Source organism: Stigmatopora argus, chromosome 10, assembly GCF_051989625.1.
Source record: "Stigmatopora argus isolate UIUO_Sarg chromosome 10, RoL_Sarg_1.0, whole genome shotgun sequence".
In the NCBI taxonomy this organism is placed as follows: domain Eukaryota; kingdom Metazoa; phylum Chordata; class Actinopteri; order Syngnathiformes; family Syngnathidae; genus Stigmatopora; species Stigmatopora argus.
This window is the reverse complement of record NC_135396.1, coordinates 18,062,049-18,088,259: the sequence shown is the minus strand read 5'-3', so window position 1 is coordinate 18,088,259 and position 26,211 is coordinate 18,062,049. Positions and strand designations below refer to the sequence as shown.

At 44.4% G+C, this 26,211-nt stretch overlaps 1 protein-coding gene across 2 annotated transcripts in view; it reads right to left on the bottom strand.

Annotated features, from left to right (window-relative positions):
• Positions 1 to 14,622: 14,622 nt before the first annotated feature.
• Positions 14,623 to 26,211, bottom strand: part of phf12b (PHD finger protein 12b) — a 90,354-nt gene continuing 78,765 nt past the window's right edge. For both annotated transcript variants that reach the window (XM_077610598.1, XM_077610601.1), the window contains 3 exons: positions 16,992 to 17,074; positions 16,774 to 16,912; positions 14,623 to 16,663 (listed from right to left, as the gene is read on the bottom strand). In XM_077610598.1, coding sequence (XP_077466724.1) covers positions 16,242 to 16,663; positions 16,774 to 16,912; positions 16,992 to 17,074 — 644 coding nt within the window. In that variant the 3' untranslated portion in view covers positions 14,623 to 16,241. The remainder of the gene's footprint in view (positions 16,664 to 16,773; positions 16,913 to 16,991; positions 17,075 to 26,211) is intronic.

Sequence of the window (26,211 nt, the reverse complement as noted above, 5' to 3'; positions counted from 1 at the left end):
CAGGTCCACAGAGGATGCTATTGCCATTGCTCTACACACAGCACTGAGCCACCTGGAACACCAAGGGAATTACGTGAGGATGCTTTTCATTGACTATAGCTCAGCCTTCAACACTATAAAACCGGACATACTGACTGACAAACTCTCCCACCTTGGACTATCCTCTTCCATCTGTTGCTGGATAAAGAACTTCTTAACCAACTGACCACAAACTGTTAGACTTGGTCCCCACCTCTCTTCCTCCATTACACTGAGCACTGGCTCCCCTCAAGGCTGTGTACTGAGTCCTCTTCTGTACTCCCTGTACACGTACGACTGTACACCAACCCACCAGTCTAACTCCATCATCAAATTTGGCAGAATGCCAAATTACGAGTCCGAAATTATCACTTATTTGGGTCTTTTGCCGAGAAAACGCACCTTATGGAGAAGCACGTTTCTGGGTGTGATGACAATTAGGCTTTTGTTGTTGATGATGACGACAGGGCCTGTGTCCGATTATTATTAATAATGTAAGACTAATAACCCTAACAATGACAATCATAAACACCTGGGTCATACAAAGGAAGGACAGCCAAAAGGGACAATCAGACAGTTTTCGGCGGACAAGGAACATGCCGACCGCCGTTTCTTTTCTTGTACAAATGTGCTTTTGTACAAGGACATGACACTGTCAAGACGATTGCCAAATTCAATGGCTCCGAACATGCTGTCATCAATCTCCTGGAATCGTTGTTTCAAACTGTAACCCATATTGAAGATTTCCTAAAGTTCTCCCTGCAGATCTCCCCACGTTCATCCTCATTCTCATTGTTGTCTGTTGCCCTGACTCCCTGATGGGATCAATTCTACAAGGTCCTCATCAGTTGGGGCTAGGGAGGGGTTAAAGTTAGTGTGGTGACATTCTCTGGTGATGCCAGCTTCACGGCCATATCTTTTTTTTTTACATTTTAATATTTCTTAATACATTCCCTTTTACTCGACTTTGTACATTATACTTTGATGATTTTGCAACTTTCTTTGTTCTGCTAACCTGGCTTCTTTCCTATGCTGTCATACACATGTGATTAGCTGTGAAAAATACGCAGCAGAAGGAGCAACACCCCAATGCCGCTAGAAATCCGGAGCTGGACAAAAGTGCCGGGAGAAGAAGCGACGCTTCAGACTAATCATTCCATCTATTATTATGGGGAAAATGAGATACCTCCCCAATAAGATGGAAGAGCTGTCGGCGCTTACCAGGCCGGAAACTGAGTTGAAGGGTTGTACTCTGTTACTGTTGATTCTTCAGCTCCAGACTACTAAGGGACTGTGCGGATAAGCTTGGAAGAGTGACTCTGCATATTTTCAACCAAGGTCTCAGTCTGCAGAAGTTCCCCATCTTGTGGAAGACTTCCTGTGTGTGGTTCCAGTTTTATCCAACTGTACAATGTATTTTTCCTGTGTCTGTATCTGTTTTTGCTACTGCAACCAAGATGACGCCGCTCAAGTGGCAGCCGGTAGCGGGAGCTCTGTCCGCTCTTGCTCGTTTTATGTTTTTGCTGCTTTTCTATCTTTTTTAATTGCATTTTAATATTTCTTAATGCTCTCCCACATACTTTGCTTTGCTTTGTACTTTGTGCTTTTTGCTTTGTTGTTCTGCGACCTTTGCGACTCGACCCCGTCGTGTCGCTTGGTTTCTTTGTGCTAGTCCTAGACGTCTTTGGAGCCGTTCAGCCGTGCCTCCGCTGTCATGCTCGCAGGATCAGCTGTGAGCAGTAGAGCAGAATACGGAACGCTCTTTCCATCATTGTGATGGGAGCGTAAAATCTCTCCCCGGTCAGACCGAGAAGCTGCCGGTGCTTGCTGGGCTGCTTGTGTGCTTTGAAGCCCCCCACCGGCCTCTCCGCTGCTAGTGATTAGGTGATAGGACAATTTAGGAGGATCTAGGCAAGAAAATGATCTTTAAAACTTCCAGACTACTGAGGGACTGTGCTGTAACCTCAGTCTGCAGAAGGTTCTCACCTTGTGAACTTCCTGTGTGTGGCTCCAGTTTTTTACCTAGGTCTACAATGTCTTGTGTCTGTCTTGCTACTGCAACCAAGAAATTTCCCAAATACGGGATGAAATAAAATTCTGATCGGATCGGATCGCTGCCAAATGCTGTTTTGTGTTCAGATTGACCTTTATGTCGTCAAAACGTGACTGAACGAAATTATTTACCGCGCAAACGAAGGGCACAGTTGAGGGCCTATCCTGCCATAGATGGTGGCTGTGTGGCATCTTCACTAGAAATTAAAAGCAGAACATCTACAAAACCATTGCAGCACAAAACAAAAAATGTTAAACCACAAACACAGCACAAATGATTAAAAAAAAATTAAAAGCCTTTTTTGTCATCATACACAGCCGCGTATAACGAAATTGGTGGTGCTACTCCACAAAGTGCGTTTTCCCAGTAAAAAACATAAAGATATAAAAAGTCACATTGTGGCAAGGTAAATTCTAAAATATTGCACAATCTAAGATATTGCACGTTGTTATTGCACACCCCAAAGTTATTGCACAGAAGGGATTGTGTGTCGTGCTAACGCAAGTTCAGAGTCCTGATGGATGTGGGAAAAAATCTGTTCCAAGTTTATTTGTCCGTGCCTTGTGAGATCTGTAGCGTCTGCCAGAGGGCAGCGCCCTGCCCCACACCTCCGGTTACTCCTCCTAAAGGCAGGCGACGTCGAGGAGAACCCGGGACCTTCCTGCCCGGGATGCTCCAAGACGATCCGTCATGACTTCACACCACTGGTCTGCAACGCTTGCCGACGAAATTTCCACAGGACCTGTAGCGGCCTGACCCGAACCCAGATAAAGAGTCATCAAGGCTTTCTCTGCAGATCCTGTTCTGGAAATGCCGTCGTGCCGTCACTTCCGCGCACAGCCTATGTGGGACCGAAAGAAAAATGCTGTGTCTGCAAAATCTCCTTTTCCCCTACCATCCACATTCCCATCGCCCGCAGGCGGCACCTCTGGTCAACGCCTACATCCCCCGGCGACATCGGATTATTGTCCAGCCCTCCAAGATTTCTCCTGGTTAAACCGGCTCCCCACGGAGCATGGCCTGATCTGCGGGGGTTTCAACGCGCACCACCCGACCTGGGATATTCTTGCCAAGACAGATCACAGGGGTAACGCAATCCATCAATGGGTCGATGACCATGACCTAACTCTCCTTAATGACAGCGTGTGGACACGGACTGCCAGATACCAACAAGGAGCAGGCATGAGTGCCCCCGACCTAACGATCGCTGACCCCACCACGGCCGAACATCTGCAATGGGAACCCATCGACGAGATGACCTCCGACCACAGACCGATTCTGATTAGGTGGAACTGTGCTCTCCATTTCGAATGCCAACGAAGAAGAGTACGACCCAACTTCTCGAAAGATGACTGGAAGAGGTATCGTACCATCCTCATAGATCGCCTACCCTTAATCTCCGCAGCAGCCACAGCCCCGGAAAAACTCTCCCTCTTAGTGCAACACATGAAAGAGGCAGCAGCACTTACAATACCGGTCAAAGTTATCCGCCAGAAGGAGCTCCCATGGTTGACACAGGACCTGAAGGACCTCATCCGCGAAAGGAATCGACTACGTCGAGACCTCCAACAAAATAGGAAAGAATGGATAGCACTCTGTCAACAGATCAAACAAAAAAACACTGAAGCGAAAGAAACGCATGGCGCTTACACCTCGCCAAGATCGCCGAGACAAAATCTACGGGACAAGCCTGGTCCTTAGTAAAATCCCTCTCAGGCACCAAAACAGAACAATCTGGCGAGTCCTTGGTCTACAAGAACAAGGAGTACGTGAGTGACCGAGCCAAGGCAACAGCATTTATCAGGGAATATGCCTCGGTCAGCGGACGCAAGAGTGACAAGCGGAGCAGACGAGCAGTGCGTTCTCTACGTACAGCTACCCGCAGACTGCTCGGCTCACCGCGACAAGTCCTCGAGCTCCCGTTCACCGATACTGAACTGCAGACAGCGCTGTCCCAACTTAAAGCGGGTAAGGCAGCTGGTCCCGACGACATAGCCCCGGACCTTCTAAAAAATCTCCCGGCAAACATCCTCCCCGAACTACTCCATATTGTCAACACCAGCTGGCTAGAGGGCTGGTGTCCACAAGCTTGGCGAGTGGCCACCATCATCCCTTTCCTCAAAAAAGGGAAGTCACCAAAAGACGTTGGGAACTACAGACCCATCGCCCTCACCTCTACGCTTAGCAAAACGATGGAAAGGCTCATCATGAACCGTCTCGCCTGGTGGTTGGAAGATAAACAGCTTCTCAGCCATTGGCAAGCCGGTTTTCGAAAGGGAAGAAGCACGACGGACCAGGCCCTGCGACTGTCACAGTTTATCTCTGATGGCTTCCAGTCGACCCAACGACAACGCACGCTTGCAACTTTCTTTGACTTCTGCAAAGCATTCGACCAGGTATGGAGAACAGGTCTCTTACAAAAAATTTCAGACCTGGGGGTCCCCTACCGCTTCATCAGATGGATCGCCAACTGGCTCACAAATCGCACAGCCAGGGTCAAGGTCGACAATACCGTCGGCAGGAGCAGAACCTTCAAAGAAGGGTTCCCCCAAGGCTCGGTCCTGTCGCCCCTCTTATCCATCATCTACATTAATGACCTCCTCGACAAGTTCAACGATTCCACCCTGGTCAGCACCCATGCAGACGATCTGGCTCTTGCTTGTCGGGGTAGGAACAAAGAGGAGGTGGAAAGCAGACTTCAAACGGAGGTTGAAAATGTCTGGAGGTGGAGTTCTGAGGCACACCTAAACCTTAACACCACAAAGTGTGAGGCGTCATTTTTCAGCCTGGACTCAGCTGAGGCCAAATGGCAACCAAAGACCTCATTAAAATGGCGCCGCCCTCAAGCATAACCCCACCCCCACTTTCCTTGGCGTATCCTTCGACCGACAACTCACGTTTGCAGAGCAAGCGAAAAAAGTCTGCCAAACCATGTCCAAAAGAACGAATCTCCTCCGCAAACTCAGTGGCACCTCTTGGGGTTGGCAACCAAACGACCTTAGAACGGTGTATATTGCCACCCAGAGAAGTCTCGCAGAGTACGCAGCACCGGCATGGGCCCCCTGGCTGGCCCAAACTCACCTCAAATCCCTTGAAACTGCCCAACTGGAAGCAGCCCGCGCCATAACCCACCACCACAGGTGTACCCCCACCGAAGCAGTCCTACATGAAGCACATCTTACACCCCTCTCATCCCGCCTCAATTTACAAGCACTTCTTAAAGCTGATGCCTGGAACCAGCTGCCTCCTTCTGATCCCCGACACCGCCTTCTCCATGAAAACGTCAAAATGCGGTTACAAAAGAAGCCAGACTAGCGATCTTCGACCCTTCCCCGTCTTACCGCTCTTGAACTCCATACCCCTTGTACATACTCTTTCCACCCCTGCCCACCCTGGCTATTACCCCCCCCCCATCCAAACCGCCTTTACTGCAGTCTCTAAACCAGGGGTCTCGAACTCAATTTACCTGGGGGCCGCTAGAGGCCGAGTCTGGGTGAGACTGGGCCGCATCAGGATTTCCACAAGAAAAGCACTGATAAAACTTTCCAACGTTATCAAATATCTTTATTTTTTAACAAAAAATAATGAATTAAATAAATTAACTTAAAGATGAATAAACAATAAATCAATCAGTAATATAAAACCAAATAATACTAATGAGCATACAGTAGATATACACTGGCTGGCTAAGTAGAGAAAATGAATTATTTTTATTCCTTTTCAAATGTCTGTATTAACAGCTCTTTAACCTTTAACTTTCTGAACTTGAATGGAACATTGAACATGAAATATTCTGAACACGGCTTCTTTTGCCTACTCCTCGCTGCTAGAGACCTGGCAGCGCTTCTTCTCACATAGTCACATTTGGCTTGAGGGAGGAAGCAGTGGAGACCCTCAGTAGAGCTTGAAGATACTCATCAGTAAGTCTGGACCTGTACTTGGACTTATTGAAGTTCAAGGTGGAGAAGAGCTTCTCACACAAGTATGTGCTCCCAAAAAGGCACATGGTCCGCTTGAACCTTCGGGAAAGTTCAGGCAAGCTGGGGGTCAACTCTCTCAAAAATTGCCCAAGCTTGTCTGCTTCTCCACTCACCTCCCTGAACTTGGCTTTGAGTGCAGAGTTGCACTGCAGGTCAATGAGCTCCATTTGAAGCTCAGGAGGGGCATCTTGCACATCAAAGGAGAAGGGGTCCGCAAAAATTTGAAATGTGGCTTTGTGTGTCTTGAAGTCTGCAAATCTGTGATCAAATTCCTCCTGTAGCTTCGAAATGGCCTCAACATACTTCTCACCACTGAATGGTGTGCCTGCATCCACGAGAGCCTTGCATGCTGGGAAATGGCAAAGGTTTGCCTGAGAGAGCTGGGCTTTCCATAACACAAGTTTAGTGCAGAATGCTCTCACGTTGTCATAGGCAGCACTGACAAGTTGCCCCTGGCCTTGTAGCTTCTTGTTCAGTACATTAAGCTCATGTGTGATATCAACAAGAAAAGCCAAGTCCATGAGCCATTTGGGATCACTTAGCACAGGATCAATCAACTCACAAACGGCGTAGCTAGCTTTGACTGCTGCATTACTGTCTTTGGTAGCCTTCTTGAAGAGATCCGGTTGCCTCAGAAGACGTGTTTTAAGACTGGCAACCTGGTTGGCTCTCTCATCTCCCTGGTATTTTTCGTACTCCTCAGCATGTCTCATAGTACAATTACGTTTCAAATTGTATTCCTTGTGCACCGCAACTTTTTCAGTGTAAATGAGACACGTCGGGGTGCCCCTGTGTTCAACAAAGAAATATTGCACTCCCCACTTTTCTTGAAACTGTCTGTGCTCATCACCGACCTTTCTCTTCACGGCAGGCTTTGAAAGAGACATCTCTGGGGCTCTGTAATATGTTTTTCCACTTGGAATGAGTCTCGGGTTGATCTTTCACATTCAGTCGCGCGGGTTTGTGGCGCATGTGCACTTTCGCTCTCCGTTTCAATCGCGGAGATGGCTACAGACACTGACACAGGCTGGATCACGGATCATAGCGCCTCATTCAGTTCTATGCTGAGAGCAGCGGAGGAGTGTGCGCGCCGAGCGGAGTGATCGGCCTCACGGCTTCTCCTCCGCCCAGCTGATTGGAGGAATGAATGAGTGAGTGAGCGAGGCACTGGACAGCCCGGCCGATGTCCCGCCCCCCAGAGCCGTATACCTCACCGTGATTGGTTCATTCAGCTCCGAACCAAAGTTCCCTCTAATTTTTTGTTGGTCTGAGCAGAAAGACAACCTCCCTGAGCGCACTGAGTACCAGTGTGAGCGACATCATCGGTACTCGGATGATTCGCCTAAAGACGTTTCGCCGACGGACGTTTGACAGACGGGCAGGTCGCCGAATGGACGTTCCACCGAACGTTCATTCGGCCGAACGGAGGTTTCGCCGAAACGGGATTCGAACGCTCGCCCCGCCGGATCGTGTGTGTACAAGTTTTTCAACCTCGGCCCGCGGGCCATATACGGCCCGTTAGGATTTTTAATCCGGCCCGCCGCCGGTGTTGTCCAAATTATAGTAAAAATCAATGTTCGTCTACCTTCAATGGCAGTCCGGGAATAAGCACTCTTGGGCAGGCAGATGTAGCAGAACCGAGCCGTAAAATGACAGCAATCGGGTCAAATCCATCCTAAAACAGCATTTAATGATTAAATACAAATACTGGATGATATCGCGATGGAGGCAAAAAAACGTCTATAGACGTCCATTCGCCAAACGGCTCAAAATGCTCTCAAATTCGGTCAAATCCAGCTGAAAACAGCGTTTAATGATTAAATACAAATACTAGTATTTGTATTTAATCATTAAACTAACAAATACTAGTACGACCTGTCCGTCTGTCAAACGTCCGTCGGCAAAACGTCTTTAGGCGAATCATCCGGTCACGACATCATCATTGCTCGCTATCGGCACACCAGTATCACACCTGCCACAAGCAGGTGCATGTCAATGTTCCCTCTAATTTTTCATGTAAAACATGCTGTAAAACAAGAAAAACATGAGTGGACAGAGCTACTGCCACTGGCTGCCACTTAAACGGCGCCATCATGGGGAAAGGGGTAAAAAAAAAAAAAAAAAAAAAAAAAAAAAAAAAAAAAAAAAAAAAAAAAAAAAAAAAAAAATCGATCTTTCATATTAAGACGGGGGCCGCAAATTATCGTCCCGCGGGCCGCAGTTGGCCCGCGGGCCGCAAGTTTGAGACCCCTGCTCTAAACACATGCCGACCATCATCCAAAGAGATAAGGCCGAAGAGCTCATCAGAAGCATGGGTGAACCGGACCTACAGATCTTCACAGATGGATCCACCAAAGAAGGCACTGCAATCATCCACCAATGGCATGGTGCCACTGGCGCCCGCAGCAGCTCCTACCACTCTGAAAAAGTGGCACTGACCGAGGCACTCTCCTGGCTGAGGGAAACAGCAGACTGGCAGACATCAATCATCCTCAGTGACTGCAAATCGCTGGTCCAAGCTATGGGAAACCCCCACACGCAAGACCCCGCCATTCAGAGACTTCAGGGTGACATCGCCCTTTTCCCTCCGCCTAAGCGACTACAGCTACTGTGGATCCCGGGCCACTGCAACATATGCGTTAACGACCTGGCCGATGCCCTAGCTAAACTTGGCTCGTCAGATGACCAAACCCATACCTCCCCGGACGCAGCCACAAGACGCGCCATCATCCAACGTGAAGATCGCTCCCCCCTCTCCCACCCCCGCCTTTTGCAGACCTACACTATGAAAGTCACAGAGAAAGAACTTGCCCTATCGAAAGGAGACCGCACAGACCTGATTCGTTTCCACAAGACGCGCCATCATCCAACGTGAAGATCGCTCCCCCCTCTCCCACCCCCGCCTTTTGCAGACCTACACTATGAAAGTCACAGAGAAAGAACTTGCCCTATCGAAAGGAGACCGCACAGACCTGATTCGTTTCCGCAGTGGACACCACCCCCTGCTCCGCCGTTGGCTCCACCTTATGGGGAAATCCGACTCGGATCGCTGCCGCCTGTGCGACGAGGAAACAGAGTCGTCTGAACACCTATGGCTCCGCTGTCCGGCCTTAATGACCGAACGCTACCATCGCGGCCTGGGCAACTCCCTGGATGAACTATTCCGTGTTCCAGTGGCAGCTCTAGCGCTGCTGAGGGTAATCCTCAGGTGCCTGAGGTGAAAAAGAAGAAGCAGCAGCAGCTGGAACAGGTTGTGACCAGGGTGGTATGGGTCCCTAACAATGTTACCGGCTCTGCTGAGGTAGCGAGGGCTGGCAATGTCATCCAGTGAGGGCAGAGAGCAGCCAATGATCTTCTGGGCGGTGTTGATCCCTCTCTGCATGGCTTTTCTGTCTGCTGCCGTGCTTCCAGCGTACCACACTATAATGCAGTATGCCAGGATGCTCTCCACAGTGCCTCTATAGAAGGTTATCAGAAGCTTAGTGTCCAAGTTGTTCCTCCTGAGTACCCTCAGGAAATGGAGAGACCGGGAGAGCTTGTCCGTGAAGTGGCCCCCAGGAATTTGAAGGACTGGACCTTTGCACCAGTTCAGCTCCAATAATGAACAGGATAGAGGACGTGTCATTCTGTGTTCCTCCGTTGGCGCCGAGAACCATAAATGTGGTTTCTCCCGTAGTGCCATCATCGAGCACAACTCCGCACAGAGCTAAAGACATTGTAAATGCTACATGTAGAAAGTAGATGAAAAAATGGAACACCATTTTTTCCAATTAAGAAAGCAATTCCTGCCCAAGTCCGATTGGTACATGACCTTAGATAATAATGTAGAAACACCTGTCAAGGCTGTACCTAACCCGTTCACAATTTTGTCAGTCCTCAATGATGAATGCAAAATTTCCATAGTATACTATAAATAAATCTCCTAATCATAGCTTTCACACATGGAACAATACAGCAACTAAGAAGTAAAAACAAGAATAAAGAAGAAGAGCTAGTACAGAAACTGTCAAATTTTCCAATTACCAAAAACACCTGCAAACCAATCATAAATTGTAGAGGCAATACCAGATCATTCTTTTAATTGTGTAGCCAATTCATTAAGTCCTTTAAAAGCAACAGTAACTTTACCGTCCGGAGCTGTCTTATTGGAAATGGAAGTACAACATTGACCAGCAAACATAGAACAAACGCCACCCTTTTCAGCCATCAACATATCTAAGGCCAATCGGTTTTGTAAGGCAGTTAAAGAAGTATACAAGATGGCGCCATCACAAGGCAGCCGGTGGCAGTAGCAATGTCCACTCGTATTTGTTTTTTCGTGTTTTACAGCCTTTCTATCTTTTTTTATTACATTTTAATATTTCTTAATACATTCCTTTTTATTTTACTTTGTATTTTATACTTTTTAATTTAATGTTTTTGCAACTTTCTTTGTTCTGTTAGCCTGGCTTTTTTCTGCTACTTCTTTTTTGGAACCATTCAGCCATGCCTACGCTGTCATATACATGGGACTAGCTGTGAACAATACGCAGCAGAAGGAGCAACACCTCAATGCCGCTGGAAATTCGGACCTGGACAAAAGTGCCGGGAGAAGAAGCGATGCTTCAGACCAACCATTTCATTATGGGATAAGATGGAAGTGCTGTCGGCGCTTACCAGGCCGGAAACGGAGTAGAGGGGTTCTACTCTACTACTGTTGATTATTCAGATCCAGACTACTGAGGAACTGCGGATAAGCTTGGAAGAGTGCATTTTTTCAACCTCGGTCACAGTCTGCAGAAGTTACCCATCTTGTGGAAGACTTCCTGTGTGTGGTTCTAGTTTTATCCAACTCTACAACGTCTTTTTCTTGAGTCTGTATCCGTTTTTGCTACTGCAACCAAGATGGCGCAGCTCAAGTGGTAGCCGGTAGCGGTCGCTCCGTCCGCTGTTACTCGTTTTGTGTTTTTGCTGCTTTTCTGACTTAATCATTTGATTTAATGATTCTTAATGATCCCATATACTTTGCTTTGTACTTTGTGCTTTTTGCTTTGTTGTTCTGCGGCCTTTGCGACTCGACCCCGTCGCGTGGCTTGGTTTCTTTGTGCTAGTCCTAGACGTCTAGTCCTAGACGTTGTTCAATGTACACCCTGTACGAATTATCAACGAAGCATGAATAAATGTAACGCTTGGCAATACACGAGGATTTCAACGAGAAGGCGGCTGAGGAGGAAGCAGCCACAATTGCAACAGCACAAATCAGAAAAAAACAGGGGCTAAATCAGGGGTCCCCAAACTTTTTCCTGTGAGGGCCACATAACTTTTCCCTTCTCTGATGGGGGGCCGGTGTCAGTTTGTAACAGAAAAAGTGTGACGATCGTAGGGGAGCTTAAAAAAATTATTGTTTTCCAGAAAGCCACACATAACCAAATAACCGTTTCCAGGTTCTTTACAGAAAAAAAGTCAGGAAACAAATAATAACACTATTAATGAAATAAATAATAACTAAATAACCCTGAGTTCTTCACAGAAAAAACAGGAAATAAATAACACTATTTATGAAATAAATAATAACTAAATAACTCTCTGGGTTCTTCATAGGAAAAAAGCCATGGAACATTAACTTTCTGTTGTGCAATGCAAAATCTTCTCCCTTTGCTCTGAAGTTTATGCACGACACCACAACCGTCATTACAGAATCCTACGTCAACATTTTGCAGCACAGTGCTTGCTGGTGAATTCGGCAATGGACTAGTAGCGGGGCGGTGAGACCCCTTTTTCCCAACTCCCGGTTCATGCGTCCCATTATTAGACCGCGAGTTTCGGCCACCATGCTAGGAGACCCGTCAGTCGTGATGCTAGCTAGCTTTGACCAGTCCAGGTTCAACTTCTCCATGGTTTGGCACACTTTGTCAAAAATATCCTCTCCCGTTGTAGTCCCTTTGAGACTTTGGAGGGCTGCCAGATCCTCGCATATCTCAGTTTGCGCTAACTCCACGAATAAAAATGAGCAGTTGCACTGTGTCTTGCACGTGCGTGCTTTCATCCAGTGCTAATGAAAAAAAGTCAAATTCTTTCGTCTTCTGCTGCAGCTGGGCATATACATTACTCCCGATTTCTTCAACGCGTCTGGTGATTGTACTCGCCGACAGACTTACGGCATTAAATGTATCTTTCTTCTCGGGACACACCTCCTCCGCGACAGCATCCATACATTTCTTAACAAACTCTCCGTCAGTGAAAGGCTTACCGCTGCTTGCTATCAGTTTAGCAACTCGAAAGCTGGCCCGAACGGATGCCTGGTTCAGCTGAGCTTGGCGTAGAAATGTAGTCTGCTGAGATAATAGTCCAACTTTTAGCTTTGAGAGTTTGTTTGCTCGTATTTGGCCTTGCACGCTATCGTACTTGTCTTTGTGACGGGATTCATAGTGCCGGCGAAGATTGTATTCTTTGAATAATGCCACCGTCTCTTGACAGATGAGACAAACAGCCTTTTCTTTGCATTGAACAAAAAAATAATTGTTTGTCCACTGCAGGTTAAGTACCCTGCATTCTGAATAATTTTTTCTCTGAACTAACCTTTTCGCCATTATTCCGTTCTCAAACAGGTTCAGGTTGCAGTTTTTATATGCTTGAATAGCATCGCAATAGCGATGGCCCCAGGGCTCCGCCCTCACCTGCGATCGTCCAGATGTCTCGCTAACACTGGTCGCGCATGCAACGGTGGAAGTGCCCGCATCCATCAAAGGGAAACACTCTCCCCGCGCGTGTCACCAAAGAAGCAATGCGAAGGCCCGCTTCACTGGGATGATTTGTGGGCTCAGCAGGGGTGCAATGAACCAAACACAAGATTAAAACGTCCCAGTCTTCAAGGCCAAATAGGAAAAAAATCCGATAGAAGTCTCTGGTATTGTTCAGAGGGCCGGTCCAAATGTGCCGGCGGGCCGTAGTTTGGTGACCCCTGGGCTAAATGGACGTGGAAAAAACATCCTGAAAGTGTTCACAAGTCGAGCGGTCGCCCACTTTGACGACGTTTGTTCAGTGTATTTTAGAAACATTATTAAAGGTCGTCAAAGGCAGTTGTCTTTAGATCGATTTTCCTCAAAACGTCTGTCAACAAGCACCGCCGAAGGGGAACTTAAATCCAAACAGGTAAGAAACTGGCGATAAATAAAATGGGTGAAAAATTAGACGCTAAGAAATCATAAAGCCAATCCAAGCTGAATCAGTGGCCAGCCGATCGCAGGGCACAAGGAGATGGACAACCATGCACACTCACACCCATAACTAGGGACAATATGTAACTACAGTATTGGGCTCTGGTATTTGCAGTATAAACAATTGCTCCTGTTTTCTGACAATCGTAAAAGTTGTTTAGAGAAAGAAAACGTTGTAAATATATTTCATAGCCCTTCTACTTATCCTGTTCCTTTAGTTTAAAAAAGGTGTCATATATTGAGAATATTTTACCCCAACAGATGTTTAAGTTAACGCCCACTAGGAGAATTTTAATATTGGAGGCAGATAACACGAGGGTGCCGTTTTCCCAAATCAACTATTGAGAAGTGACCACTGAGAATGATCTGTGTCTTGTCTCCGTTCTGTCCAAAAATCTTAAACTAAATAAATGAACACTAACAATATACAGCGTAGGTCAGCAGATATAAGGACACGCAGGAATTTGAAAGTCTCCACCCGCCGTTGATATACAGGAGGGCAGGATGAGTTCCCCTGTTCAGCACCAAGTTGTTGAGAACGCACCACTCACTGAGTCTCATTCCACTCTGGGATCATCCACACCACCATTGTGACATCAGCAAATTTCAGAATGTTCTCAGGGTGGCACAAAAAAAACAATTGACTCACAATCACATCCATGGAGAATACATGTTTTGGTGCTGTGGGGGTAAACCTGAGTATGTACCTGGAGTAACCCACACAGGTACAGTCAGTTATAACATGCAAAATCGACTCAGGAAGGACGGTGCGTGGAATGGAACCCTTGATCATAGTATGAGGCAGACATATCACTTACCATAAAATGGAATGTGTCCCTCTGATCCAAGTCACAAGCGAGTTGCAAGTCATTTCGTCCGAGACTCAAGCAAATCCCCAAGTCTTTTGAGTTGTAGTCAAGTCAAGAGGTTATGTTGAGCAACTCGAATGGCATCATGAGGTGATGTCAAGCTGAATCACACCTTTGTCAAATTTTAAAATATTTAAAACGTATAGTTTAAGATAAATGTTCTCACATAAATTTAACGTAGTTTACCTCATTTTAAAAATTACATATACATACCCTCTACCCTGGCACCTGGTGGGGCCGTACCTTACTAGGCTTACTTTACCATTAAATGGGGAAATACATTCTGAAAATATAATGGACTAAAATATTCCCCCCCCCAAATAATTTCAGATTATACCAGTGCAGAAAATACATTGCTCTAAATTGAAGATTTTTTAAATTGTATAATGAGTGATTGATTTGAACATTTTCAATTGTATCAAACACATCTGCAAACATAATGCTAAGATGTTTTACAAAGATCAGGAATGATGAGCCTTCCAAAAAAAAGTTGCAGGGCCACCAGATTCAATGAGCTTGTACTTAGAAAATCTTTGTATTTACAGTTATGAGAAGATGAGCAGTTACAGAAAGTGCGCTTATTTACAGAGCAGCACACGATGTTAAAATGAGTGCTAAAATCATGGGGTATTTACAACTGGATTATAGCAGAGTACTATAAAGAAGGTCTATCACAAATTCTCTGGTAGTCTACACAGTATCACAAATCTCAGTCTGTTAAAAGCCAAAAAATGGTGACTGTGTGAAATGCAAAACTGCTCTACTTGTGAGGCATTGACATATTTACAGCTGAACATAGTGTGAGCATGTACATTACCAATTGGGGTCGCTAGAAATGCCTTGCTTTTAAATGAAAAACAGCTTTTATCCCATTTACAAATCTAGACTGTATTTCAGATCAAAAAATTATCATTGTCATTTAAAAACAGAATTTCTCTTTCAAAATAAGAGCATTTCTGAGTGACCCAACCAAACATTTAAATCAGGGGTGGCCAACCCGCGGCTCTAGAGCCGCATGCGGCTCTTTGGCTGATTTCATGCGGCTCTTTAAGCGATATTCTGGCGTAAGGCGTAAGTGTAAACCATGGTCAAACACACCGTAACAACCCCATTCAAGAGATTAATTTACCCGACCGCTAGATTCACGAGATCCACCAACTTCAGCAAATACCGCACTATCGCCACATACGGCGCTGTACGGAGCCACTGTCCGACCGCAAACGCCACTATTAGCCACAAATAATGCTCATAATGATGTTTGGGTCAACGTACGTCTGCGAGTCTGTGTTTTCCACCCTGAAACATGTGAAATCAAAGCATCGATCTGTTTTGACTGACACTCATGTGAAAGAGTTGCTTCGAGTGGCAACAACGGAATACAAGCCAGATTTGAGGAGGATTGTTCAGGACAAGGAATGCCAGAAGTCCCACTAAGCAGCATAGTAAGAGAAAAATGTCATTGAAAATTGTTATATTTTTGTTTGTGGACTTGCTTTAACTGAGAGTTTATGTGTGTGTGTGTGACAGTGCACACAATGTTAACTGTTGAAAAAAATAACTGTCATTATCTTGCTGTGGGTCATTTTCAATAAATCTGGCTGAGCAGAGGTCTGTGTGTGCCCATGTATGATGTGGCTCTTTGCAGTAACACAGTAAAAAAAGTGGCTCTTAGTCTCTGACTGGTTGGCCACCCCTGATTTAAATGGTCGTTAACGCATCCAAGGTGCTCTTCCCTATCCCCAAAATGAAGACTTTTTTACATGATCCTAAATTTTTCCAACGGTAGTGTACTTTGTATACAAATAGAACTATCTGTGCCAATGAAAGCCTAAGAAATAAGAATGTGTCTTAGTGAAAACATTAAATGAGACATTTATGCTAAACAGACTGACGAAGTAAGGTTACATTCTACATAACATAATGGCATAGAAAGTGACCATAGACCAATACTCTTTGCACAGTCGGTCTAACATTAAAAGAAATGTGATGTCAGTCATTTAAAAATAGCAGAGAATGTCAAGTATACTCTCACTTTCATGCAAATAGATAAATCATTTACAATGACCTTTATTGAAAAATAAAAAATAAACAACAAAACAAAATGAGGCGTATTTCCTCTTTTGAATTATGGGACATTGTTTGAGTTCAGTTGGTCAGAAGGTGCTAACTCCATCTCATCCTGACTGGAGGGGCTGCTCGCTGTGGCAGTGTTGCGGGTAGGTGGTAGAATTGCGGTGTGCGTGAGGCTAAAAGTGCTGCTGCAGCATGTATTAGGCATAACATTATCTTCCTCCTTGGGCTGCTTACCAGCAAACTCTGTGATGCTAAACACAAACTGGAGGCAACCAAGTTTTAGGTAGCTACCATGGTGCAGCATAGCTGTGCCCTCCCACCCTGCTCCGCTACCTCCTATCATGCTTGAGCTGCTTGTCTTACAGCTGCAAATCTGCTCCAAGGCACCTTGGGGCTGGCTGCTCATCACACCACCAGCTGGGAGCAAACCCACAACAGGGGGTTCCTCTTCGTTCACCCACTTCTTGCTACGGCCTACATCAAACAAAACAAAATAGACAAAATCTGTGCTTATTTCACGAAAGCATTGACCTAGAAAAGATTGAGGCACATCACAAGAGCTTGAATGAATGTGATGAACTTACGAATGATGCCTTGGACTTTAGATACGAGCCCACTGGGTGGTGACGGCGAAGCTTTTTCAGAGAAGTCACAGGAGTAAAGAACGTTGTCCACTGTAGTACCATGCTCACTGTAGTTTAGCAACTCATAATGCTTGGAATTCTACAAACATGGGACCCAAAACCCACAGTGATTATCTCATCCAATAAGAAAAATATGACAATACTTTCCAGCTGCTTACCTCATCATAGAATATGCAGGCATGTTTCCCCGATACAAAGTTGCAATGACCATAGTTGGGAAGGCAAACATCCATGTCAGCACCTCAATTTCAAAAGATATTGAAATGAAAGTGGGCCCTGTTATCCATCCATGACTAATAAAGCAAGTTATATTTAATGTTAAGTTGTTTTGAATTTGAAGTTGTTTATATACATGTGTGGCTGTTGCCTAACGTTAGCTTCCTCCTTAAACTTATGCATCTGCACGAATAGGAAATGTTTTTGACATATTTGTTCATTATTTTAATACATTAATAATATTGTTATCATTTGCTCTCATTTTTGTGTTTCTCACATCTTTCAAATTAAATTGGGACACTTTGATTATGTTAAAAAGGGCTTAGTGGCGTTTTTTTTGAGGACCATTGATTGAATTACATAATTTACATATAAATTACTGCTCTACTTACAAAAAAAAAAATCCAAGTTACAAAACAAGTTCTGGAACTAATTAATTTCCTAAGTAGAGGTACCACAGCATATTTTACAGCATCTCCCCCTGTTCCTCTATCCGCTCAGTTAGTGTCCAGGTATCACACAGTTCAGATCGTTTTACTCAGTTTTCTTTGTGATTTCTCCTTTTCTTATGATTTCTCCCATTTTCGAGTACCCTAGTTCCCGCGCTATAAGTCGCATAAAATAGACGCTACAGTAGAGGCAGTGATTAGGTTGTGCATCCTTTAGATCAGGTGTGTTCAAATATTTTTTCCTCCAAGATCTACTTTTCAATGAGTTAACCTTCCAAGATCTACATTTTCTACAGGCCACTGACAAAGCTCAGCAATTGTGAATTGATGTACAGTAATTCTTTGACATACGAGTGCCCCGACATACGAGGAATTTGAGATACGAGTAAAATTCTGAGGAAATATTTACATTTAGACATGAGACACATTTTGACATACGAGCATACGAGACAGCCAGGTGGACGCGAGGCTGCTTATGATTTCAGCGCACTTTCTCGCCACATCTCCCTTGTGAAAAGAACTCTACGAGCACTGGGCGGAGCGGTCCATTTTTTCCCGTGTTTTTATTTTAATTTTATTGCATTAGTCAGTGCAGAATTAAGGGAAACACAATGGGTCCAAAGCAAGCCGATGCAATGAAGGGTAGTGTGAATAAAAGACGTATGATGACAATCGATATTAAGCATGAAATAATCGAAAAAAAATGAGTAGTGTACGCGTTACTGATCTCTCTCTCTGTCTCTCCCTCCCTCCCTCCCTCCCTCCCTCCAGCCCTCCCTCTCTCCCTGTCACCCTCCCTATCTCGCCACATCTCCCTCGTGAAAAGAACTCTACGAGCACTGGGCGGAGCGTTCCATTTTTTCCCGTTTTTATTTTTATTTTATTCCATTAGTCAGTGCAGAATTAAGGGAAACACAATGGGTCCAAAGCAAGCCGAAGCAATGAAGGGTAGTGTGAATAAAAGACGTATGATGACAATTGATTTTAAGCATGAAATAATTGAAACAAATGAGTAGTGTACGCGTTACTGAAAACTCTCTCTCCCTCCCTCTCCCTCTCCTTCCCTTTCTCGCCACATCTCCCTCGTGAAAAGAACTACGAGCACTGGGCGGAGCGTTCCATTTTCCCCCGTGTTTTTATTTTGTTGCATGAGTCAGTGCAGAATTAAGGGAAACACAATGGGTCCAAAGCAAGCCAATGCAATGAAGAGGAGTGTGAATAAAAGACGTATGATGACAATCGATGTTAAGCATGAAATAATTGAAAAAAATGGTGTATGCGTTACTGATCTCTCTCTCTCTCTCTCCCTCTCTCCCATATCATGAGCTCTCTGTCCCAAAAGATGTTCAAGTTAAAAAAACGCCACTAGTATGAGTTCAAACTAGCTAAGGGCATTGGATGTTCCTTTGTAACTGAAACCCCCCCACTAATATTCAAATTAATGGCCACTTTGTGCTGGAGTCAGATCATGAGAAAATTGTCTCTTCCCTTGCGAATAAAGAGAATAGACTATTGAAGCTTCTATAATGTCGTGTCCATGTTTTGTCAGTTATCTCATAAAATCCTTCAGAGCTAAAATAAAAACATTACCAGTTGCCAGATAACGAACCAATCACACAGGAAATACAACTCATTCAGTTTGGCACGATGCACTCACTCAATCGTGTGCACTTGATATGACAAATAAGTGTTGCAGTTAAAAATAACAAAAGGACTGCCAAGTTGTTTTCGTTATATTCCAACCTTTATTTTCCATAAGATGAGCCGTGCACAAACTCCTATTTATGACTGCTTTTTTTTGCTCGCGCTCGCTCTCTTTCTCCCACTCGCTCTCCCTCAAGCCAACCCCCCCCCCTCTTTTGCTCCCTCTCCGTCTCTCTCTCTCTTTTTTTACAACCAAAGCTGCGTTTCGGGTCACCTGGGAGACCAGGCTCGCAGAAGATAACTTCAATTGCAATAGAGAAAGACAAATGATATTGAAAGAATCCAAATATATAATGAAACTTGTGAAAATCAAGTACACTAAAGGGCAGAATGCAAAGCCCCCAAAAAATAAAGCACCATTTCCCACCTAAGGCTGGTGGAGCACTGTGAGTATGCCGAGTTTCCAGATTTTCCACGTCCTCCTGACTCAGCTGGTCCTCCTTCAGGTCGGAGTTGCCACACAGAAACCTATTCAATATTTGTTGGTTGAGCCGTTACATACATGCGTTTTCTTGATCTTTTCCAAGTTTGTGACACTTGAAAAGCGACTTGCATAACGCATTTTTTCCAAAGCTTGTACGGCCTTTTCAATCTCGCCCTGCGTGATAATTATAAATAAGTGCGATTGAGCTTTGGATTTGCTACTTTCACCATCATGTTGCGTTCCCTGTCTCTGTCTTTAGCCGTCGTGGACATCGTCTGTGCCCACCCAGTTTTGTCTTTAGTCGTCGTAAACACCCTCCAGTCCGCGAGTAAATAGGAACAGTTTTACTGGTCCATGGGTTGGGGAATTGGTCTACAGAATAAAATTTCTGGGCGAGTGCTCACCCAAGACTGGTAATTGCATTCTTTTTGCCACCATCTTGTCCCAAATATAAGACTATGTTTTTTGCATTGAAATAAGACTGAAAAAGTGTCAGTTGACTTAAAATCTGGCCGTGGAAATTGTACCTTTAAAGTGAATGCTGAACACTCATGGTTATATAAATTGATTGCCTTTATTGTCATTATACAAGTATAATTACCGTATTTTCTCGCTTATAAAACGCTTTTCCGGACAAAAAAAAAGATGACTGAATCGAGGGTACGGCTTATATGAGCATAAAAACATGATATGCACGAAACTGCAAGTTAACGACGCCATGACACGATGATGTCATGACGAAGACAATGCGGCCGATACGGTCATTTATTTCAAAATAGAGTAAAGAGAAACAAATAAAACAAAAACTTTGTTTTGCTAAACAAAAAAATTCAAGAAAAAAAACGTACGTATTTTGCATAAAACGTGACAAAACTCACGTTCCCGTCACTGCTCGCTCAGGCCACGGCCATCTTAACTAGGTCAGGGTGCGGCCATCTTACCTAGGGCGATGCCATTTAAACCTAGTTAAACGTGCTCCGACTGGCCAGACGCGAGTAGCCTCGATTTTGAAATAAAACAAAATTCCACTTTGATCTGTTTTGGTTTTATTTCTTGTTCGAAAGTGACAACTATTGGAGTAATATGAACCATCAAAAGAATTGAGATATTTTGACATTAGAAGCAATATGGCTGCCACAACATCTTAAACTTCAGGTAAGAACATATCTGTAATTAGAAAGCATCAGGTTCTCATTAAGATAGACTTATTTCTTTTTTGAAATTCAATAATTTGATATTTTGCATTTACAAAGACAGGCATATTAACTTCCTTATGATATTGACCGGAATAATGTACTTTTGATTCATACAATATCTCAGAAATACTACGTGCGATAATTTTTCTTAAGATTTTCCCTTTAAAGTAACAAACTTGTAATCCCTATTAAACCATAAATATGGAGGTAAAAATTCAGAATCAGGGGGCGGATTATACATGAGAAATTGTAAAATTCCGCAATTTTAAGGGTGCGGTTTATACGCGCGGGTGGCTTATATGCGAGTAAATACGGTAGATTTTAAGCTTCACAATGAAGTGCACACATGAATAATCAACAAATTAGTAGACAACATAAAAGGGTAGTCAATATTAATAAGTAGTCAAAAGGAATTGGTGGTCACATAAATAAGTAGTCAGGTACAAAAAGTGATTAGCAGCCTATGGAATTTGAGTCGAGGTACTGTGATACTTCTTCATTGCACGGCTTCACTACATCTTTTTTTTCCTAAGTATATAAAAAAAAGTTCATAAAAATGTCTAAATCTACGCTGAAACTCGCAACCAGAAGACAGATGAAAAATGGCGGCGAAAATGGCTGAAGTCAGGGCACCGTTTCTTCTTTGGCACTGAAATTTTGACTCTAAATGCTGAAGAAGAAGCAAATACCACAGAGAAAGAATGGGCGTGCCGAAAACTATACATAGCTGCGAAACACGGCCCCAAGCCTTTCCTTGTTTCCAGCGGGTTGCGTTTCCAATCGCATATGTTATACCTCGTGGAGAAAGAATAACTTGAGTCAATTCCAGCTTTGTTTGGATTTTACATCACCGCTGAAAATGCCTGCTAAACGTCCAGCTTCATCTAAGCCACAGCAAGTCGAGGACGGGGCGGGCACGCCGCTTCTGCGTTGCTGAACGAACCCACAGCGAGTCGAGGACGATGCGGGCACGCCGCCTCCCCGTTGCTGAATGAACCCAAAGCAAGTCGAGGACGACATGGGCACACAGCCTCTCCGTTGCTGAAAGAAGCCGGAACGAGTCGAAGATGACGCAGGCACGCCACCTCCCCGTTGCTGAAAGAAGCCACACCAAGCCGTTGCCGGCATGGGCGCGTCTTCTGCCCATTGGGGAGCTACGACATGTCTGAAAAGCGAAGCTGCAGCGATCCGGCGAAGCATGTCAAGCAAGGTCTGCAACGCAACCAGGCCTTGGGCTGCGACAAGTTTTTTGGAAGTGGATGCCTTCTCGGACATTCTTATTCAAAGATTAACTGAACGTGCGCTTCATCATCGACATGTGTGGGAATGCTGCTGGCTGGCTTCATGGTAAGGCCAGCTTTAATCAACAAGTTGGATCATCCTCATGCTTAAAAAACAAGAAAAAAGCCTGTTTTGACTGATTCGTTTATAACAGACAATGGTGTTTTTTAGGTTGCTTTGTAACCTGACATGTTTCAATCCCTTATTTAGTCAGGCGGGAACAGTAATCCCTCGAATATTGTGGATTATGACTCCTCACTTGAATATTTCTGTTCATAGCAAGCTGCTTCTTCCAGTTGCATGTCCATCTTTATCAAGCACATGGCCTCAAGTGTGCTTGGTCCCATTGATTTCCTGAATCCTGTCCTGATCTTCCTCACAGCACTGAAAACACGCTCACATGTGGCATTGCTATGGGGAATCAAAAGTATGCCAAGTGCAATCTTTTATGTTAGCATATTTTGGGTTTCCAGAGCTGTCTTTTATTTCTCCTACAGTCCATAATGCACATCTGCTCTCTCCTGTACTGTAATATCTCCAAGCTCCTCAACTTGCAGGCAGCTGAATTCTTCTTACAAGGCATCAACCTCACAGTCAGCCTTCATGCATGGGAATATGTGATGAAGTACCTAACACTTGAGAAGGAACTTTTTTTGATGATGCTGAGATCAGCTACCTTAGCATGTTTGAGCAATTCGTCCTTCATTTGGAATTTTTCTTTTACATATTTCACTGCAGTTTTATAAAAACTTTCTCACACTTGTGAAGATGGCAGTCACTTTTTTTCAGGCATTTCTTGCTCTTTCATGTACTGACGAACATTCTCACCAATACAAAGTCCATCATTTTTCTCAAATGGAATACTAATCTTCTCATAATCCACCTACACTTCCAACAAGTCTTTGTCATAGAAAGCAACAGTTTTCATGAACTTCACCATCAGTTTCAGGTAGAAGTCTTTCATCAGTCTTCTGAGTTTATGGATTAGGGGTGCAGTGTCATGTTTAAGGTTGTGAATAATTCCAGTATATAGCTCAGAAAAAGCATGTAGCAGAGAGCAGTCTGGCTACAGAGAAACCTGTATGCTCTGGCTAGTGTGCTATTGTGGTGTGGAGATTTCTTCTTCTCCTCTTCAAAAAATGACTTTAAAGACTTGATCAATACAAGGACACGGTCAATACATTGCTTCATTGAAAGTCACCTTGAGGGAACGTATTTCAGGACCTTGAAGTTTGCGTCCCCACAAAACTCTGCTTCAATTTTTAACTCCGTCAGACGTTTTGCACTATTCTTAAGGTGGTAATAAATATCCACAAGCACATCGTCAAAGTCAACTGGTAGGACATTTGTTGCATTTTTGGCAGCTATGTGCAACAAATGGCAAATACAGCACGCAAAGAAGATGCTGTCGTTCTCTTCCTTGATATGGCCCAACACCCCAGCTTTCCCACCTGACATTACTGGAGCGTTATCACTGCCTGGTGCAACACAATTTTCCCAACTGAGATCATATTTCAGCAACTCTGTTGCCTTCACTCCCCTCACCGTGGAGATAGTGCACGTGAAACATGTACTACGTGCAGTCAACCCCGGGAAGGCCACAGGACCGGTTGGAATACCAGGCAAAGTACTTAAGGCCTGTGCTGACCAACTAGCACCAGTCTTCACAGACATTTTCAACATTTCACTAGAACAAGCCTCCGTACCAGCCTGTCTAAAATCGGCCACCATCATCCTAGTACCCAAAAAGTCACCCGCTGACATGCATATCGACTGAATAGATCCACCGAAGATGCAATAACCACCGCACTCCACGCTGCACTGAGCCACCTTGAGAAAAGAGGGAGCCATGTCAGAATGCTTTTCATCGACTACAGCCAGTGTTCCCTCTAAGCTGCGCGCGTGCGCAATTGCGCACTACTCTCGTCTTCTCTGCGCAGCAGCAATCATATGGCGCGCAGTAAAAAAAAAAAAATCTGATTTTTTATTTTTATTTTTTTTTTTGTATTTTTTTTTTTTTTTAACCCACGATGGCGCCGTTTAAGCGGCAGCCAGTGGCAGTAGCTCTGTCCACTTATGTTTTTCGTGTTTTACAGCATGTTTTACATGAAAAATTAGAGGGAACATTGACATGCACCTGCTTGTGGCAGGTGTGATACTGGTGTGCCCATAGCGAGCAATGATGATGTCGTGACCGGATGATTCGCCTAAAGACGTTTCGCCGACGGACGTTTGAAAGACGGACAGGTCGCCGAATGGACGTTCCGCCGAACGTTCATTCGGCGACCTGCCCGTCTGTCAAACGTCCGTCGGCGAAACGTCTTTAGGCGAATCATCCGAGTACCGATGATGTCGCTCACACTGGTACTCGGTGCGCTCAGGGAGGTTGACTTTCTGCTCAGACCAACGAAAAATTAGAGGGAACATTGACTACAGCTCAGCCTTAAACACCATAAGGCAGGACATTCTTATCCCCAAGTTGGCGAACCTGGGGCTCCCACCTTCCACTTGCTCCTGGATTAAGGACTTTCTGGTCAATCGACCGGAGCATGTGAAGCTGGGTCATCCGCCCGCACGCTCAGACTGACGCGCCCCTAGGCTGTGTGCTGAGTCGAGTACTCTACTTGCTCTACACACACGACTGCATGGCCGCGATAAACGAAAAACCGCAAAGTAGGATCACCCCCATTATTACTACCACAATACATGTTTTTGTGCCTATACAGAAATACAAGTACATATATCAAAAAGTGTAGACTGTGATCCTTCACTTTGCGGCTACAGTACATCGCTGATTTTCTGAGAAATATGAAAAATAAGTTCATAATGTCAAAATCTATGCTGAAACTCCCAACCAGAAGACAGATGAAAAATGGCGGAGGTCAGGGCAGAGCTTCATCTCTCAGCACCAAAGAAGGTAGATCTATAACAGTGGTACCTTGAGATACGAGCTTAATTCGTTCCAGGACTGAGCTCGTATGTCGATTTACTCGTATCTCAAATCAACGTTTCCCATAGAAACGAACTAAAAACAAATCAATTAGTTCCAACCCTCTGAAAAAAAACCCACCCAAAAACAGGATATTGGAATGGAAAAACGTTTGTATTTGTTCTAATTCGCCATCTATTAACAAAGTAAAAAAATAACTAGTGGCTATGATGTTCAATAGTACTAAAATTAGACGGATTTCGCGGTACGCGGTCGATTGGTCGCCGGTCTTTTGGTCGCCGGTCTTTTGGTCGCGGTCTTTAGGTCGCCCGGAAGTTTGGTCGTCGTCTTTTGGGTCGCCGGTCTTTTTTGTCGCCGGTCTTTGGGTCGTCTTTTGGTCGCCTGATCGGCTACTGCCATCTACTGTCAATTTATTAAATAGCAGATGGTGTTTTTATTGAAACAGTCCAATGAACCTTCATTCTCTCTGGAGAACTTGCAATGTTGAAATACTTTAGATTAGATGGTCATTTTTATCAAACAAATAAAAGTATTAGTATACTTTTAGTTAGACAGTATTTAGATCGTTTCAACAGTATTTAGACTCTAAATACTGTTGAAACGATCTAAATACTGTTGAAACAATCTAAATATCTAATTTAAAAATATCAATAAGAGCACTCATTTAACACATCAATAAGAGCACTCATTTGACACATCGGCCGCTGCCATTGACTGTCATAGGCGTCCAATGAACCTTCATTCTCTCTGGGAGAATGAATGGGAGAATCTCTCTTAAGGTAGAAAAATGGTTAAGAATGCCCAGAAAAGTGTTCCAAAAGCGGAGTAATAGTTTTTAAAACAGCATTTAATGATTAAATACAAATACTGGAGCTTTTCAGACATTAATTGGGGGTGATTTTCCCGGAGGAAAGACAGCTATAAACCTCGGCGCGACCAAATGCGACGACCATTTGCGAAAGGGCCTACATTTCACTAAAACACGCACATATTGATGAAATACAAATACCGGAGCTTTTCAGACATGACTACCGGGCTCTGGGGGTGATTTTCCCGGGGGAAAGACAGCGATAAAAGTCGGTGCGACCAAATGCGACGATATGCGACCATTCGCAAAAGTGCCAAAAATGCACTAAAATGCGGTAAAATCAGCACTTA